General features: G+C 32.6%; 1 protein-coding gene across 1 annotated transcript; it reads right to left on the bottom strand.

Moving 5' to 3' along the window:
* Positions 1-269: 269 nt before the first annotated feature.
* LOC132747381 (dolichyl-diphosphooligosaccharide--protein glycosyltransferase subunit 2-like) lies at positions 270-15968 on the bottom strand. The gene is made up of 17 exons (XM_060736744.1): positions 15828-15968; positions 14819-15012; positions 14197-14401; positions 11043-11106; positions 10494-10608; positions 9369-9458; positions 8634-8741; positions 8314-8325; positions 7443-7567; positions 6757-6966; positions 6510-6564; positions 5810-5914; positions 5197-5277; positions 4740-4835; positions 4130-4205; positions 3603-3732; positions 270-2003 (listed from the first exon to the last, which is right to left on the bottom strand). The coding sequence occupies exons 1-17, from the start codon at positions 15868-15870 to the stop codon at positions 1985-1987; spliced, it is 1728 nt and encodes a 575-aa protein (XP_060592727.1). The 5' UTR covers positions 15871-15968; the 3' UTR covers positions 270-1984.
* Between the last annotated feature and the right edge of the window lie 4784 nt (positions 15969-20752).

The raw sequence follows: 20752 nt of genomic DNA on the forward strand, positions 1-20752 counted from the left end.
AGCCATGGAATCTCAACCGTTTTTGTTGTAGTTTCTGTCCATAGAAATTGTTCAAAGAACTGTAGCTTTCATAGTTATTGCACTGTGTTGGTATGTCATTTGTGAATTTAGTGCAGTGCACACAATTCAGTTTCACTCGTCTTACCCTCGCCACTTTCTTATACATTTCCACAACTCATAATAACATGTTCCAATACATTAATCCAATACCCTCCAAACGGAACTAAATACATGGGAGTATTTTCGCTTCATACAAACAAAAAACATCATTTCACATATAAAGATTATTTATTTCAATAGAAATACTAAATTTACACACATAATTCTAGCATAATTAACATACATAACTTTTAAACCTTGTCATACACCAACTTATTTCACAACAATCATAAATTAGAACAGAATAAATTTGGTTTCAATAAATCTTTGAAAAATATATTTAAACACAGCTAATGTGTACAAAAAAATCCTTATAAATGCATAGGTAATGGCGATATCTGTAATTATGATCCTTTCATATTTAAACTGTTTAACAAAAACATTAGATTTATAAACTGTCTTAAAGTTTGTCAAAAAATATTTAAAAAGGAAATACTAAAATATCAATTTACACATATTCTGAAATGGTCCTTCAAATCTAGCACATGGATTTCTTAACAATAAGTATACTTTGATATACGATGTTTTTTTATCTGTTCTCTTGTCTGAATGAAAGAAAATGGCTTTGGAATGCTTCATACAAAAAGAAACATCAAGAGATAAAAATTAAAACTTACGTCAAAACTTTATGACAACTGTAGAACAAAAACATTGCCATGTACTTTGGGAAACTTAATGACATTACATATTGCACCTAGTTAGCTTACTGTCCAATATCATTAAAATCATATTCTGTCCCTCCACTATCTTTTGCTAGGTCACAGGGAAGAGCAACAGACCAAACTATCTGATTTTAACGAGATTGCCTTCAATACATCAAGTATTGTGTTATCAAAAAAGAAAACATTCAAGTTTTGCTTTTCTTTAGCATTTATGCTAGGTAAATATCCGAAGTCTATATATATTTATGCCAATAGTGAGAAACAAAAAACAAGATGTTCCTAATACATAAAGCACTTTTTCTTAGTTATCTATTAGCATATAAATTAAACCAAAACAATATCCTGATACACATCTCAGAGAGGGTACTTACAAAACTGTCATGACAGGTATAGAATTACTCATTGATGAAGACATACACCAAGTCTGGACTAGTTAGTAGTAATATAACTTCTGGCATCTGATCTTGGTCTGCATATTTTGGTATTCAATAAATTGTAATTAAGGAAATTTTCCCTAAAATTGATGAATGGTTTTGTCCGGATTGAAAGATGGGCAAGTCCAATTAAGATATTCAGCAGGTTAAGGGGATACTGGATGAAATGATCAGAAAGAGCCAATTAGAATACTGCTTACCATGAAATTAATCCATGAATATTGACAACTTGAAATAAATTGATAATAAAAAATTGACAACTTCTATTGTAAAACCTTAACCAACATTAATTATGAGAAGCAGAACAAATGAACAATGCACTCTCTGTTTTCTGACTTTTTTCTTTATTTACAAGGTAATCTACCTATATATATATATCTTTGGACATCACTGTTTTTTTCTCTTAAATAGGACTATATTCATAATGAACAAGATCTCTGCTTTGTGTCAACTCTAAATGGTAACTTGCTATCTATGTTCCTATAAAAAAAATATTTTATTAACCTCCAAACTATATTACGGTAAAAAAATAATTGTAAAACAAAACTCATACAATTTGAGGAGCAACATTTCATATGACACAGAATATAAATGTATGTAACCAGAGACCTTGTACACATTGAATTCTTTCCATAATTTGATTAACAAACTAAACAAATAAACATCATTAAATATTCTTTAAACCATGGACCTTTACACATTCACTCCAGCTAGTAAATTCTCGTATTTCTAAGACTTCTCTCCTTTCCTGAAAAAAGAAATGAAATTGTTTTGTTTTTTTAAACAGTCTTAATTTTGAAACAAAATTTTTCAACATTCATGCATATCTTAACCCGACTAAAATTATTTCACTAAGTTCAACCTAGCAGCACAATCAGTATTGAGCAATGTATATAGACAAATCAAATCACTTTCTTACACATGACTAACATAACAGGTTTAAAGTATTTCCCAAATTCTTAGTTTTATTGTTAGCCGTAAATGTTTCCTTTTCTTAATTTTGCAAGTAACGTAATTAAAAGACTTCTAATTTTTCAAAAATCAGCAGAAAAGGGCATTTAAAATTAAAGTAGTCTTACTCTAATGCTTTCCAGCCAAAAAAATTTCTAACATCGGCCAATATCAAAACTTATTTGTCATTTCCGGAATGTTATTTTCACAATCTTCAGTATTCAATAATTTGTTTGCATTTATAATTGTAATTTACTACATAGCGATAAATGATAAGTGATTGTAATTAATTTAATGCCCAGGATTTTGAAAAAAGTAATCTTCCAGAAATAACCAATTTGTTACGATATTGGCTGTTAAATGTCTTTTGGCGGCAAAGCATTACAGTAAGACTACTTAATATAAACTAGAAATGTGTCCATAGGACACGGGTGCCCCCACCGCGCCACTGTTCTGTCAATCTTTTTACTAAGTCAAGGGAAATAACTCTACAAATACTGGATAAATCCACAAGCGAAACCCCAGGTGCAAATCTAAATATGCTGAGCAACCTGCCCATAAGGTTTAATGACTATGTCAAATCCTTTTTGAGTAACTTGCGACACAAGTTGAAAATTGTAAAAATTTTCTAAGTGAAGGGCAATAACTCTAAAAATACTAAATAAATCCAGACAAAAATACCTGGTGCACAACTGCACATGCTGATCAATATTCCTGTAAAGTTACATGACTCTAGGTCAAATACTTTTTGAGTTACGTGCGACACATGTTGAAAATTGCAAAATTTTACTAAGTCAAGGGCAATAACTCTGAAAACACTAAAAATATCCAGATGGAAATACCCAGATGCACAACTACACATGCTTATCAACATTCCTGTAGAGTTTCATGACTCTAGGTCAAATACTTTTTGAGTTACATGCGACACAAGTTGAAAATTGCAAAATTTTACTAAGTCAAGGGCAATAACTCTGAAAATACTAAAAATATCCAGACGAAAATACCCAGGTGCACAACTTCACATGCTGATCAACATTCCTGTAAAGTTTCATGACTCTAGGTCAAATACTTTTTGAGTTACGTGCGACACAAAAGTGAACGGACGGAAGGACAAGGGTAAATCTAAATGCCCGCCACTAACGTGGGGGCACAAAAAGAGCTGTGGCCTAGTGTTTAAGGAAACTGGCCGTCAACCCAGGGTTTGTGAGTTTGAGCCTACTGACACCAGTTTTAGTTTGTTTAAGGAAGTGAACTAGAGATTGGTTCAAATAAGATAATTTCACAATATATTACATATACTTGGAAACCCACTTCCAAGAAAAATTAATAAACTTGTTGAATTTTTTTAGTCTTAGACAAACTCCTAACCATTTCACACAGTAAATTGTGTACATACCTTCTTGCTGCTATACTGCTAAGTAATCTATTGCCAAATATAAATGTTGGAATTCCTAACAATCCGAGATATCTCAATGTATCAAACATGTTGAATGTTGTCCAGTACATGTAATATAGGCCAAACAATGCTGAAAACAAAACAAACAAAATAATTTCAGTCTTCCCTTGAAATTAAGAAACATGAAATACTCGACAAGTTCATTTAAGCAGCTAAGATTTTAGTATTTGGTCATTAATCACTTATCTGTTGAGTGGCTTGGCACTAAACTGCTGGCAAGGGAATGCCGATAATATCACTTCTAGCATTGAAATGGCAGCAGAAAGTTGTGTATAGTCATCTTACTAACTAATGCATGTAAGCTAAGCTGAGTATTCCAGCATTTATAATTCTATTATTCAAATATTTTGCCAAGTAATTCATTATACCAGAAAAATAACCTTCAACAAATTTAAAGAGCTCATCAAGCTTTCAACTTTGTTATGCTTGATTAAAGAATGCAAAGAAAATAGGTCAAGTGTACATACCACCAAGACAGACGTGGAAGCCAATAGCACTGACAGAGAATGGGAAGTTTGAGATATTTACTCCAATCTTCATCCACTGTAACAGAAATAAGTTTCATGAAATAAACATTAAATCATTCACCAAAGTATTTGGACAACATAGTTATGACAAGTTTATTACTATTGTAAAACTTCTCCTTTCTTGTAAATTCTATTGAAATTACCTTTAAATTTCTATTACTTACTTTTTAATGATATATTGGCCACCTTTTTCAGTTTGCTTTTAATTTTAATAGTCTCAGTGAAGGACATTTGCCACTTTGGTTGGGAACAGACCTCTCCCTTCAGTTTTCAACCAGCTGCAGTAAGTAGTATGAAGTCAGTAATCTAAACACCTCTGCCATGATGGCCCATGTATTGTTTACAAGTTATACATGTCTAATGTCAATAAACAAAGATATCATAAATCTCTATAATACACAGAGAACTTGCTATTTCCTATCATATGTGAATAAATTTCTTGATGAGAATATTAGTGGAAGTTAATTCTTGATAAAAAAAACATTTGTAAGTTTTTAAATATCATAAAAAAACCCCAGTAACAATGGTTAAACTAGACTGGTCTACTTACACAGATGAAGAGAATGGCAAATGGAACAAGAACCAGTCCAGTAAATGCCAGTGATACAGTCTTTGATGGTCTTTTCTCTGGCTCTCTGAACATATGCTGGAATACAACATAAAAGTCAATACAAATATTATAACAATATCTCCCTTAAAATTTTCAATTACATATGAAATATTTCCATAAAGCCCTAGCTAAGTCTAAAAGGGTGGCATTAACTTAAATTTTACCCAAAGTCCGAATGAGATTCAACTTAAACTCTACAGAAGAATTTTTTTGATACAAATATGTAAAAAAACTATTTGAAATGAAAGTCAAATTAAACTATCTAGGGTCCTTACAGATAAGTCTATACACTTATTTTTACAACCTTCATATCTGAAAGGCATCAATAGCTTTTAAAAACTGTAAATATGGAAAAAGAAATGATTCAATTTCTACAATACAAACATTTATTTCTTACCTTAATTTCTGGTTTCTTGGCGTACTGATCCACTTTCTTACCAGTGGCTGGCATTTCTTGGAATGTCAAAGCAACATCAGCCTAATGACAAAAACAACAATAAAACAATGCTCTATGTACAAAAAAAAAGATCTAAAACATTTGACGGCAAGCTGCAATAATAACAGACTCATAATAACAGGAAAATGCTAAGCAAGTCTGAAAATCTGCCAACTGTGGCTGGAGTTATATTGTTGGCTATGTAAATGCTTGATTCTACAGAAGCAGTCACTAATTATTATGTAAGCTATGTTTTGTATCATTTTCAAACATAAAATAGCCTCAGTATAGACTTTTATCCAACCTGGCTCAAAACTACTGTCATCATCAATGTAAGCATTCTATGGGTCAATTTTAATAATCAACAGTTCAAAATGGTGAATGCAGAACAAGCTTTGTTTAACTCAGTAAATATTAAACTTTCTCTACATACAAACAAGGCTTCAAAATATGTCAATTTAAAGCAAAATGTGATTAATAGAAGAATCATAACAAACTGTGAATTACTAAAGTAGTTCAGACATGACATTAATTGTTGATTTATTATGAAATACACTGATAAAAATATGCTTACCAGTTTCCATGAGATTGGATTTTCAATGACAGCATCTCCAACAATCAACTCAACATTGTATTTGCCAGATTTATAACCAAAATCTTTGGCACTTCCGCCAACATTCTGAAATGGTAGTAAAAAAAATTTTCACTTGGAATCTTAGCAATTGAATTGCATCAAAATATATGAAGAACTGAATCTTTACTCTATGAACCTGTCAGAGCATCGCCCTTTAAAAGACGAAAAATTTTATTGTTTTAAAGAGCAGAGCCTGTCTGAGGTTCAATTATCATAAAAAAATTTCTTTGGGGAATAAATAATACTGTTATTGTAAAGACTAGATTGCTCTACAGAGGGCTACACTGCTGAGGTTGCATTGTACTAATGAGAGCACAGAAAAAATTAATATATCAAGAGTTGCATTCTATTTATATTTAGAATGCTGTTTTCTTTAATGATAACAATATTGAAGTGTGAAGAGTCCACAAAATGGCCCCAGGAATAAATCAAGTTACCAATAATCAAGGATAATTTAAACAAATGTAAAAACCAAACAGTAATACATAACCAGATCCCAAACTTATTTCACATAGAATCGTGCCTCGGGCTAAAAGATTTCTTCTTTTTGGATTCCAAGTTTTAAGTTTTACAAATTTTGATGACACGAAGCATTTTGCCCAGATGCATTTTCCTTCAATTGTAAATTTCATGATCAAACTTTCTGATGGAAGTCCGTTTCGAAAGAGTGGTCTTTACTTCTCGGATACTGAATTCTGTTCCAAGACAAAAATACAAAATTTCAAGAAATGGTCGTAATAAAACATTATGCCGTATGTATCACAATAATTATATGTTAATATATGCTAAAATTTTCCCCAAGTTGGTTCGCAATTGAAATTTTCTCATAATGACAACCCAAACCCTTTAATTTAAATCTTTACCAAATCATACAAAATTAACTTTACCTGGCTGGTTTTGGAGCTGAACCTTGATCCTTATCAGCGACACCAATCTCGACACTTTCCACAGCTATCTGAGTAGTGACCTTGACAGTGACCGATGCCCCAGATGTACCAATGAGCCTACTGTCAGCTTTCTGGGCCTCTACACTAATAGTTACCTTATAGAAGCCACTGGAGGGTTTATTTGCCATGAAGTCCATCTCATACAGGGATCTACAGTTATAAATAGAAACATTTCTGTCTAAAATACACATTTAGCTGCAAGTGCGTCTAACTTAAGAATTCAATGATTGCAAATTTTCCTCTCAGGCTCTAACTAAAATATCACAGTTCTATAAATCAGACTTTAAAAACTAAGGAGTCTCGTGAAAAGTTGTATAAGTCTTACTATGCTGTAGCCTTAAGTGATTGGTCTTTGTCACCTGTATAGAGTCAGGGCAGGAAGTACATTTTACTACATTATAGCAGTCTGACCAGGCTCTAAACTGTTGGCTAACCAACTTACAATATTCATCTTGCTATCCCGAAACTTATAATAGAAGCTGGACAATCCTATTTAAGAAATTTAGAAGGTTAACAATTGAAAAAATAGTTGCCTCTTGTCGAATGGAAAACTTTGTGCATTAGTTCTTCTCCATACATGTTTATATATAGTTTGGCTAAAAAAGAAGTCAAGTTGAGTCACTTACTCTTCGTTTGTGGCCTTGAATTGTTTCTTGTTAACAACAACAGACTGGTCTCCAACATTCTTAGCACTATCAGCAGTAACTGTCAGTTTACCTAGACTGCCTCCCATTAAGTTGGTTACTCTAACCTGTCAAAGTTAATAAACACATTTAAAATATAAACTTATAACTCAACAATTCAAACTTACCAAATAACATTTATATTTCCAGCAATCCTGTAATTGCTAGTGGTGTTTTTAACCTGCATACGTCACCAGTACAGTCTGTATGTCAGTATAGCAGTGTTATTTGGCTAAATACTGTTGACTGCATGTTGATGATAAAATCCTGTTTATTAACAATGTCAAGTTTGAAATTCACAACTAATAAAGTCTGTATCACAAATTTACTACTTCATTGAGGTATTTTTTCCACTAGGTAATTAAATACAAACTATGACTTTACTGCCAGCAAAGAATTCCTAAAACAAAGTTCAGAAGTTACAAGTTTTATTAAAGCTCTTTATTTTACAAATTCTATCAATTATTTGGGAACAAAATTTAACATTAATGGTCAATAAGGTTAAAGTTTCATGAACATCAGACCAGTATTGTATCAGACACTCTTTTTTAAAAATAATTCATCTTGTTCTCTTTTTTTTATTTGTTTAATGAAATATGAATACATTAACTCCTCCGCTTTAAGATGGCTTTCTAAATTTTTACACAGTTTTCCTTTCATAAAAAGTATAAAATTTAACCCAATAGAGAATGTAGAAAATTGTCAAAACATACGTTCAAAATTTCCAACCACCAATAGATAAATTCCGAACTATGGCTTCGTTTAATTAACGACACCACCCCCCTGGGCCAAACCATGATCAAGATTACAGCACTGGCACATGGAAAACTGTAAATATGGTAAGAATTTTAACTTTTTTACTTTAATGGTACATAATTATATGATTTTTTGTTTACTCTTTAATGAATCACACGTATTATGTTTCAATGGTGAATTTTTGAGCTTTCATTATAGTAAAGAAAAGACCTTCAGGTGCCCAATTGTGGCATTCTCCTTGAAACTATGGACTGGCCTCCTTATTTGAAAATATTCCTCTTTCATCAATCTTAAAAACAAAAATCTTTGACGTCTATTTATAGCTACTGGAATACTATAAGCGAAAGAATTGTTAACATACAAATGGCATAGTTTTACCTTGTTATCAGTGAGTGTGTTGATGGCAGAGAGAAGAGCGTATGCAGATTTCAGTTGATGTACATGTTTACGGCTCATAAAGTAATTGGCAAACTTCAATACTTTATCCTGAAAAATATTATTAACAGACATCATAACAAACTTTTCATAGCAAATTTACAAACATGATTTTTAGATCCATGTACTCCAGTCAAGTAAAACAAACATTCTTATCAATTAAAGGCAGCCTTAAGTATCTTTATAGCCTTTAACATTCTTATGTTGGTGAAATAAAAAGTTCAATATTTTATTCAAGTGAAAATACATGTATGACACTTAGCATTGTTTACCATAAGGAGAAAATAAGCGTCTTAAAAATATTGGAAAACATTTCTTACATTCATCAAGGAAACCGTGAATTATTTATCTAACTGAATACTTTAGTTGCCTAACAGTCAAATCCTTTCTGATCTTTATTTTGGTTGATAAATCTTGTAAAACACTGGTGGGAGTTGCAAGAAAACCTCAATTTTTTCCATGTCAGCTACTAATAAGATACCAATGAACAGTTTTACTCAATTTTTATTTATATATTTTTTTGATAAATTTCTTTAATAGACCTTTCCTGCATTACACGTTACTAAATTAAATTTTTTTTTTTAAATGAATACATTGAAAACATAACACAAAGGACAGACGAAATATATCACTTGCTACTAAACCTATTATGTAGATAATTGTTAATTTCAGACTGACCTGAGATATAGTTGGAGCTTTGCCAACTTTTCCTGCTAGTTTATATGAGCTATCTACAACTGATGCAGATACAAATAGTCCACCTTCAAACTGTAATACAAAATAATATATTTACTTGAATATGTATATGAAGACAAAACATGAAAGCATGGTTGTAATTCTTTACACTCCATTCAATGTAACTATTCATCTTTTTAGTCAAGTTTTTTTTTCAGAAAAAAAAGCTTAGCAATATTCAGCCCGTGATTCTCCACTTAACATAAAAAAATTCTCAAAACATATAACAAACTATCTCCATGTAAGGCCTTTATATATATATATATACATTATATAAATTTAGAAATATTTACTATTTGATTGGTAAAGTTATAGGCTCAACAACAGGGAACAATCACTTTTATTAGATAGAGGATATTTGTTTAGTTCAGTGTAAGATCGGAATATATTTCACCGAGTGAGCACCAAAAGGTATATTTCACGAGTGGCGCAGCCACGAGTGAAATATGAACTTTTGGTGTTCACAAGGTGAAATATATTTCTATCTTACACTAAACTAAACAAATTTTCTTTTTATTATATGCAAAGAAACGTTTTAAAAAGACATTAAACCTAATACTGAATGAAAAGCGCGCTAAATAATAATACAACGTGACGTCATTTACGACGTCACGTCATTAAGTTGGTACCCAGTTCTGTGCACGCTGGTATTTCACTGAAACAACGTAAGGGGCTTAAATTCAAAAACAGTGAAATTATCAAAGTGGTAATTTCACTGTTTCAAACAGTGAAATTACCAGTTTTTATATCACTGATATATTTCAATAAACCACCGAAAAGCATGTAATAAAATACAATAATATAAAATAAATCTAAAATCTAAAATAAATACAAGACAACCATACACTGTAAATTGATTTCAGATTTTGAATAATTTTATTTCAACCTTCTACATTTCACTCTATATATAACTGCACATTTTTTACTTCACGTGAGTCTTTACAAATACCTTTCTAGCTTGTTTCAGAACTGCACTGTCACAACAATCTCCCTATTCAAACAACACAACAAATGTTATTTTTGCCAAAACAAACAGCAAATAAAAACATGAAATAACAATCTGTTTACCTGCAGATATTTGTCATCAACCTCATCAGCTTGGGCGACAACATCTTCTATCAGATCAAAATATTTGTTGAGATCTGTATTGAGCTCTGTGGCCACACGGAATGCATAGCTATGACTGTAAATGTAGAATATTATAATTGTTAAAAAAGACTGGAAAAAATAGGCAAAATGGCAATAGAAAACTGGAACACAAAATGATTACTTTAACCATACTCATTTAACATAATCAATTTCAAAGGTAGCCTATGAAAATTTAAGAGTAGACAGTGGTATAAAAAATACTCCTTAGCAACAATCATTTTTCCATGTTAAGCATACAGTAATTCTGCAATAGCAAGAGCTTATAACATGCAACAGGTGCTTACAGTGAGCACATTTTGATTTGAAATGAAAAGCACATGCACAGACACATAAATTCTGGGATGTTCTCTTCTCATTCCATTTTCATTTTTACTTTTTGGTAAAGGCTGGGGATAATCTGTTTCCATAGATTATGAATAGAGCTGAATTTTTTTGAAGTTAGAAATTGATTTGCCAGTTTCTATTTACCTCAATGGAGAATCGTCTTTCTTTAAAGCCTCTGTGAGAGCTGCCAAGACTTTCTTTCCATCAACTGAAAAAATACAACATCAATATAAATTATACTACTGACTGATATCCAAAAAGTATACTGATATGAATCCATTAAAGAACTAGAAATCATCCCAATGTGTCATCATGCCACGGATGCCCCTGTATGAAGCCAAAATTTCAGATGTTACAATATTTAGTATTTTTTTCATTTTAAGTTCAAAGCCCCTTAAACTTTTCAATGTTAACACAAATCATTTTTATACATTGTTGGAGGCACTGAAATTATTCAGTCTTAACCTTTTGTAAATTGCATATTGCATATTTGTAGCCAAAATAATGGCTACATACATTTCCACAAAAGTATGAGTGCTGAAACTGAAAATTCAAAATTTTTCCAACATTCAGGAAAGATAAGTTTGTCCAAAATCATTGAACCACGACCAAATTCAAACTTAAACTGCTTATTCCTAAGATGTATCTATATGTTAAATTTGAGTTGAATGTGTACAACCATTGGGGAGATAATGAACGGAAACTTAAAATTTCTGATTTTTTTTCAAAGTTCAAGAGGGATAACTCTGTCAGCTATCATCAAACCATGACCAAATTCGAAATTGACCAATGCATTCTTATGACATATCCATATCTTTAATTTGAGTTGAATATGTACAACTGTTGGGGAGATAATGAATGGGAAACTGAAAATTTTCTTTTTCCAAATTTTCCAAAGTTAAAGAGGCATAACTCTGCCAAAATTCATCAATGACAAAATTCAAACTTGACCTGTGCATTTCTTTCACATATCCATATGTCAAATTTGATTTGAACGTGTAATATCCTAGAGGAGATAATGAACTGAAACTAAAAATTTCATATTATTTTCAAAGTAACTCTGCCAAAAATCATCGAAGCATGACCAAATTCGAACTTGACCTGTATTTTCTCATGACATATCCATATATCAAGTTTGAGTTGAATGCGTTGTACCCATGGGGAGAATAATGAAAGGAAACTGAAAATTTCATATTATTTTCAAAGTAAAAGGGGCATAACTCTGCCAAAAATCATCAAACCACAGTGATTAATCTAGATGTGCGTCTTGCGTAAAATACGCATAAAAATCCAAAAAGACGCACAGTTTCAAAATATGTGCGTTCAATCTGACGCATGCAAATCAGGAAGTTTATAATCCAAAATATCACGATTAGTGATTTCTATGTACATATTGATTACTTTAATTTCATTAGTTGAATAATTTTTCAATTTCTTCAGTTGAATAATTTAATTTTCGATGATAACAGGTGCAAGACTAATCCCCCATTTGCTTGAAACGTTAAATCCCAAGCAATTGTTGCTTGTGATCGGTAACCGCCCATTATCGGCATTAGCCAATCAGAGCGTCCATTTTGCATGAGAGCGATTCGCCTACAATGGTGAAATATGCAGACATTGGCGCTAAAAAATAAGAAGGGCACAGGAAAATCGTCAGCAAATGGCCAAAGGCGCATCTAAAATCTGTCCCAGACTTATATTGTATGTTATTTAGTCATCCAGACAAAACTGGTACCAACAGCAACAGGTTACCCATTCCCCTGTAATTACGCATATTCTTGAGTTTATCCATTTCCCTATAGCATTTTTCCAAGTATCTACTTACCTAATCCCTTTCCCACCTTCTACTGCATTTATACTACCGTAAATTTAATCCAATAAAGCAAACAAAAAATCATTAATCTACTTAATATTTTAAATAATTATCGGTAACTGAAAAAAAGTGTTGCTATTTTAAGAAATGCTGTAAGTTACAGTATAATCTGACAGGTGTGTAATGATTTCCCCTAAGGTCACTCAAGTTCACGTGGAGTGTAAAAAAAAAATGTCTATTACGTCATCAGAATATTTGACAGGATGATTAACCAATCAGGGTAACATTGTGCATGACTTTTTTTCATGATCAAAAGGTCTGTCTGTGTATGCTTTCTACACAGAGGCATACAAGGAGCAATAAAAGTCGTCAGTATGTATACAGTGTGAGAGGGACATTTTGTGCAAATTACGAACAATTAAAATCGATAATGCACAGTATTAGACATAAGTAAGAAAATATAAATTACGCAAATTAGATTTTTGAGCAGCCAATAAAAATTGTTTTGCCTGCATTTAATATTAGCACCAACAATAACTTTTTTATGCACTTTAATTACTTAATCGCTTGTTATAATTTTTAAACATGCAAATCATGTCAAGGATCTGCTATTAAAAAGACGCATTTATTTTGCTACATGACTCATTGATTTTGCTACAGGACTCATTGTTTTCAAACATGTGCCTCATCCGACGCATTGTCAGGAATTTCTAGATAAATCACTGAAACCATGACCAAATTCAAACTTGACCTGTATTTTCTCATGACATATCCATATGGCAAATTTGAGTAGAATGTGTGCAACCGTTACTAAGATAATGAACAGAAACTGATGACGACGGAATGACGGAAGGACAGAATGATGGAACAGGGTAACACTATATGCCCCGGCCATTATATGGCGGGGCATATAAATAGAAATTTCTAATAACCGGGAAGAAGGCTAAACAGGAAGGTAAAACACTTGTCTTGTCATACAGTAACGAAAATTAAAAATTCAGTCCGCTCTAATCATATAAAGAAATAAACATCATTCAAACATTCATTTTACTTTTACCACTTTGGTTGTTGTTATGTTTGTTTGTTTCATTTTACGCCTTTTTCCAACAGTATTTCAGTCATATAGGTGGGTAGTTTCCTAACCATCGTTCCTGGAGTACTAGACTACCTTCCGCCGTGCTAAACTATCAAAGCATCTCCCGGGGATCGAACCCACGCCAGAGAGGTAACTGGATTAGAAGTCATCGACTCTAACCTCTGGACCACAGAGGTTGTGGTTATGAATTTGTCTCTTTTTTTCCCTCTCCTTAACATAATTTCCTTATTTCTTACTTGATAATTTAGCATTCTGTGAAAGTTGGTTGAAACTACTTGGATAATGTAGGATTTAAGCACACACCAGCATATATTCATTAATAAAACTGCTAGAGTTTTCAGTCAGAAGACCTGATAAGAAAGTCATTATCTGAACATAAATGACATTACCTGCAAGACCTAGATTTTTCAATGCGAAGTAAGCATAATAGATATCAGCAACACTGCTGTCCTCAGCAACTGCAGCGGTGAGAAGTTTTTCAGCATTTCCCGGGGAAAGTTTACATCCAGACAAAGCTTTGGCTGCTGAGGAGGCGTGGAACCAGGATGCTACGCTGTTGGCCTCTACAGATGAGGTCACAGATCTGCATACCTCCTGAAATGATTACAATAAAAAATATTCACATTTGCTTACATTTACAAAATTTCTTGATGCCTCTGTCACCAACTTCAAATTACTGGCCCTTTTCACTATGGTTTTGCTTACTGCTAGCTAGCTTACTGAAGAACTGAGGTGCTACTCATTAAAGTCGGAAAGTCACTTGTGTCAGCCAGAGCAATTAAATCAAACAAAACAAAATCAAATTTCTACTATTTTTTTTTTACTTTAACAATGTCAATAAAGAGATCTGTTATAACTAATACAAGATCAGCATACATGCATATTATATAAATTTACCTTCAAGGTTATCTGTCATAATTCAGGCATTCTTTGTATTCACATTATGCAGATAAAGCAAGAAAAGTCCAACTTATATGATGCATTTAGTGTGTCCAGAAGTCATTTAATTACCTGCTCCTTGGGAATTGTTGCTCCAAGCAGTTTAAGACCCAAGATGGAATAATGTGCATTGGCAGCATCAGTGTATGGTTGTGCTGATTCAAACACAGACCTCAATCTCTCTCTGTCCACAGTGGTCAGAAATGTGGACGGAGTCAGTGCCTGACCAACCACAGCCACAGCAAACAGATATAACACAACTGAACCTGAAATAAATGTAAGACAGTCGTGAATGTTGATGTTTTCTTCAGCTTTAACACTTAAACTTAACTAGTTAAGAGTTTAGTATAACCAGGGCCAGCAAAATCAAATGACCTATTGGCCAGATTGTCCCACAGCCTGTACGGACAAGTGAACATTTTCGACAAATTACTATATATGTAAATATCATACGGACAATTAAAAAATGCTTCACATAAAAACGGACAAGTCAGTCAAAATCAGATTTTGCCGACCCTGCTAACAGAAAATGAAAGATTATCAAAGACTTTTTTTCACAGATAGTGGAAGGTCCTTTCTCACTATATGTGAAAAATTACCCTCCTGGTTTAGACCCCGTGATCTCTAATTTCCATTGCCTGCTAGTCATAATCAGAATTGATTGTTAAGCAGTATAATGTAGATGGTAGATGTTCCAGGATATCATATAGCCACTATTTCTTCCCTTTGGAAATCCCAAATTATTCATCTGTCAAGCCAGTTTTATCACAGATTTAAAAATAAAGCTGTCTTTTTCACTTACAAAACCATCTGATTAGGTTCATTTTCAGTTTTATAGATAGCAATAGTAACTTTATCGGACATGGAAAGCAATTTCGGTACTTTTTACACGTGGCAACGCCAGATATACCGGCTCATTGTTATCGACAAAATGTTCGGAAATACAGCTTATCTATGACAAAAAATTTGAGCATTGCTAACATTATTGTTAGCTAAGAACTTTGCAATGAATAATACATGGAAAAACAGGTGAATAAGGCATTGTCAACTGTTTTAAATAACTGAGTTTCAAATACTCTACCTTTCGCCATTTTAGATAGGTCACTTCCGGGGACGTGTGACATCCGGGCAACTTGAAATGCGCTACGTAATAATTTTGTTTTGTTAAAAATCTAATAAGGCCGGAACACACTAATAGAGTTACCGTCTAAATTGAGAGAAGAAAGGATGTCAAGCATTTCTTTTACATTTCTATTTTTTATATTAACCGCACTCACTTTGTCTTGAAGTACACTTGTAAATGGTTTTCTCTCCAATTTATATAATCATAAGAAAACAATTCTGGTACCAGTCTCTGGATAGTTAAATTTGGCCTGTTCATAACAGCACGGATTTATATTACATCCGTGATAACAGCTAGACAATTTATTAAAGTGCAACATCTACTCCCCCTCCGCCCACCCCTCCTCCCACAGCACCTAGTTGAGTTTGCATTTCTTCTACTTCTACTTCTATGATGAACTCGTCTGTAAATCTGCTGTGCAGACATCAGCGACGAGTGGTGATGTGAATTGTGCTCCATAAAACGTGGGCTAAAAACCTGTCCCCCATGTGCGGCACCAGGCGTTCGAGTTAAAATAATGTGAAAACGTAGTGTGAAGTAAAATCCAAACATGTTTGTACACTATACACGATGTTTAATAATTTACACAAATACGTTAGACTGGACAGCAGTTTTAAAACTGTCCAGGTTGTCCACAGTTGTACGTGATGTTAGCTGGTAGGTTAGCTTATAGCTTCCAACTGGTACAGCCACCAATTACTTATGGTTGTACTTATTTTTTAATTGACACACTGCGCAAAATCGCAATATTTAGGTTTTCATCACACTAAAATTGTACATCTATGATACAATTTTAAAAATATACAAAAGGGTGTGATTAAACTTATTAAAATGGTGTGCCATTCTTTAAAAATGGATTATTTTTTGAATTTCCATTAACATGTTGTATATCTACATTTTACATTACATTTTAATATACTTATATTCGAGTAACCTTTTCAAGATCGTCTATAATTGTTTTAGGATAAGTAAAATAATACCACTATGTAATATAAATCCGTGATAATACTAAGTACTATGCATATAGCTCAAGTCTAAAACCCCTTAATGTAAAATAACTCAAAGTAACCGTTTGCTACTGTCACAGGATGATAAATTGAACCTTTGTTTACATATTAAGAAAGATTAATAACAATGCCAAAAAATTAAGGTACGTAGACTGAAGCCTAACTAGAATTATCGCTGAATGCGATTCATACCCCCACCAATGTCCTTGACAGAAGTGGTTTAAGGGAATAACTTTAGCGGCACAAATTCATAGACATAAAAAGTGAAAAAAAAGACGGGTAATCGTATAGGACTTTACACCTCCTGGATGTTTCAACCCTGGACGTTTCACCCTCAAAACTCTGGTCTTTTCACCTCCACTTTTTAAATTTGATAAATATATGAAATAAATATAGTAGTATACATATATATTGTCAAATCATGTTCGAAAAAGTTACAAATAACCTTTCATTTTCCCAATTGTACTAAAACAAATAAAAGTAGTGAAGTTAAGAAAATACATGTAGCATAATTATGTCAAAATGTAATTAAGAGTGGAAAACCTTTGCATACTGAGCTTACTTCTGACCCTCTATATATTATATAGTTTCAAGTGAATATCAGATTCTGTTCTAGTTTCAGAAACATTTAAGTATTAATGGTTATATCAGAACATTTTCTAAGCCCAAAAGGGGTATTACTTGTGTCATAATTCAATGGAATTGTATAATTTTTCGTCAACTGAGCTTGCTTGTAACCATTCATATAAATTTTAAGTTTCAAGTAAATATCTGTTCTGGTTTAAGAAATATTATAGTAAATAAATTTAAAGACATAAAGATCGACTTAACTGTGTCAAAATGCAATACAAAGTTATTCCCCCACTTTTTCAGTTTTGAAACTTGACCTGCATATCTTACTTGCGACACTTCCGTATATATTTGAAGTTTCAAATGTTATCTGTTCTAGTTTTAGAAATATTCAAGTACATGTTAAAATTTAAGAACATTTTCTAAGTCAATTTTTGACCTTCAAGTTTGGCCTTGACCTTAAGCTGGCACAAGTGTAAGATAGGTTCTACACATTGCCCTGTTGGGGTGAACATTTGAGTCAAGTTTGAAGAAAATCCTTCCATTAGTATAGAATTTATAGAGCGGACACGACATATTGTCTAGTATTGATTGTACGTTAATTTAAAGACTTTAAAAGGGAGCATAACTTTGTCAAAATGCAATACAGAGTATAAAACTTGACCTGCATATCTTAATTGTGGCACTACATTTATATTTTAAGTTTCAAGCAAATACCTGTGCTAGTTTCAAAAATATTCAAGTATATGTTAAGATATAAGAACATTTCTAAGTCATTTTTTTTTACCTTCAAGTGTGACCTTGACCTTAAGCCGACACAAAGGTAACATGGGTTCTGCACATAACCTTGTTGAGGTGAAAATTTGAGTAAAGTTTGAAGAAAATTCTTCCATTAGTATAGGATTTATAGAGCGGACACGATATATTGTCTAATATTTGATTGCTTAAAAGGGAGCATAACTTTGTCAAAATGCAATACAGAGTTATGAAACTTGGCCTTCATGTCTTAATTGAGGCACTACATATATATTTTAAGTTTCAAGCAAATACCTGAGCTAGTTTCAAAAATATTTAAATACATGTTAAAATTTAAGAATACTTTCTAAGTCAATTTTTGACCTTCAAGTGTGACCTTGACCTTAAGCCGCAAAAGGGTAACATGGGTTCTGCACATAACCTCGTTGAAGTGAACATTTGAGCCAAGATTGAAGAAAAACTTTCAATAAGTGAAGAACTTACAGAGCGAACATGACATACTGTCTAATATTTGATTGTTTGATATTTGACCTTCAATTGTGACCTTGACCTGACACATTGTCAACATGGGTTCTGCACATCCCCTTGTTGAGGTGAACATTTGAGCCAAGTTTGAAGAAAATCCTTCAATTGGTATAGGATTTTTAGAGCGGACATGATAATGGAGACGGACGGACGGACCGACACGACAAAGCGAATCCATTATAGCCCCACCCACATTTTGTGTTTGGGGCATAATCAATATAAGACAACCAAAACATAATATTTTCATGTGCCTTGATAGCGCTAGCCATTACCTAGCGCAATAGGCAGAGCATAGGTGTCAGTGTTATATTCGTACATTTACATGTTCTAATCACGATTATGTACAATTACATCTGAGCGTTTTTAAATATCTTTCTTATTTTCAAATAGTTTCAAATGCGTGGGATAGAATATTTTTGTACACATGTTGATATGCTATGGTGGCATATTTCTGCCACCAGATAACCATATAACTAACTAGTTGATTAAGAGGTTAACATTTATTTAATTCCTGTTATGATCTTTTATGTATTGAAAAAAAACTAGTTACGTAACTAGTTAACCACATAACTAACTAGTTAATTAAGAGGTTAACTAGTTACGTAACTAGTTAACCACATAACTAACTAGTTAATTAAGAGGTTAACTAGGTACGTAACTAGTTAACATCTTAATTAACTAGTTAGTTATATGGTTATCTGGTGGCAGAAATATGCCACCATTATATGCACTTTTGTAAAAAGTTTTAAGAAAACGTCAAACATATTAAAAATATAATGATAAAAGTGTGCTTATTATATTGATCCATATAACAATATTAGAATTATAAATATTATTTATATATTTTGTAATGGCAAAAATAATAATTTGATTTTTAAAATGAAATAAACAAGAACCGGTTGAACCGGGTGATGCTCCGCGAGAAGGTTTTGGACACAGGAAAGTATAAAAAAATGAACAAAGGGAAAAAAACTCCAAAATTAGGCAAGGTAGAGTTATGTTCTTTTGCACTGCACTTCTTTTCAATGAGATCTATCTATCTATAAAGTTTCCTGATGATATCTCTTATAGTTTCAGAGTTATGTCCCGGGTAAAATTCAAAGTGTAATAATGAACAAAGGGCAATAACTCCGAAATTAGACAAGGCTTTGTTTAGGTTCTTTAAGCATTGCAGTTCTATCCAATGATATCTTGCTACCTACAAAGTTTCATATTGATATATCTAATAGTTTAAGAGTTATGTCCCGGACAAAAGTCAAAAAGTAAAAATAAACAAAGGGCAATAACTTCAAAATAAGGCAAGGTAGAGTAATGATTCTTTAGCACTGCACTTCTACCCAATGAGACCTATCTATCTACAAAGTTTCATGTTGATATCTCTTATAATTTTAGAGTAATGTCCCGGACAAAGTTCAAAGTGTCAAAATGAACAAAGAGCAATAATTCCAAAAGAAGGCAAGACAGTGTAACAGTCCTTGTTTTCTGCAAACCTACTTAATGAGATCTAATTACCTACAAAGTTTCATCTTGATACCTCTTATAGTTTTAGAGTTATGTCCTGGACAAAGTTCAAAGTGTGAAAATAAACAAAGGGGAACAATTCAAAAATTAGGCAAGGCAGAGTTACGGTTCTTGTGCACTGCACACCTACTCAATGATATCTATCTGACTACAAAGTTTCATGTTGATACCTCTTATAGTTTTAGAGTTATGTTCTGGACAAAGTTCAAAGTGTAAAAATAAACAAAGGGGAATAATTCAAAAATAAGGCAAGGCAGAGTTACAGTTCTTATGCACTGCACACCTACTCAATGAAATCTATCTACCTACAAAGTTTCATGTTGATACCGCTTATAGTTTTAGAGTTATGTCCTGGACAAAGTTCAAAGTATAAAATAAACAAAGGGGGATAATTAAAAAATTAGGCAAGGCAGAGTTACGGTTCTTGTGCACTGCACACCTACTTAATGAGATCTATCTACCTACAAAGTTTCATGTTGATACCTCTTATACATTTAGAGTCAT

Source organism: Ruditapes philippinarum, unplaced genomic scaffold (assembly GCF_026571515.1).
Source record: "Ruditapes philippinarum isolate M1 unplaced genomic scaffold, ASM2657151v2 ctg4056_1_1_1_1, whole genome shotgun sequence".
In the NCBI taxonomy this organism is placed as follows: Eukaryota; Metazoa; Mollusca; class Bivalvia; order Venerida; family Veneridae; genus Ruditapes; species Ruditapes philippinarum.

What these genes read in the sequence shown, in the direction of transcription:
- LOC132747381 (XM_060736744.1), bottom strand. Translation starts at nt 15,870, where the DNA reads ATGTCACACGTCCCCGGAAGTGACCTATCTAAAATGGCGAAAG. An exon ending in GAAAAATCTAGGTCTTGCAG is followed by an intron (nt 11,107 to 14,196) that starts GTAATGTCATTT and finishes GTATTTTTTCAG; the next exon opens with TTGATGGAAAGAAAGTCTTG. An exon ending in TTGATGACAAATATCTGCAG is followed by an intron (nt 9,459 to 10,493) that starts GTAAACAGATTG and finishes TTTGTATTACAG; the next exon opens with TTTGAAGGTGGACTATTTGT.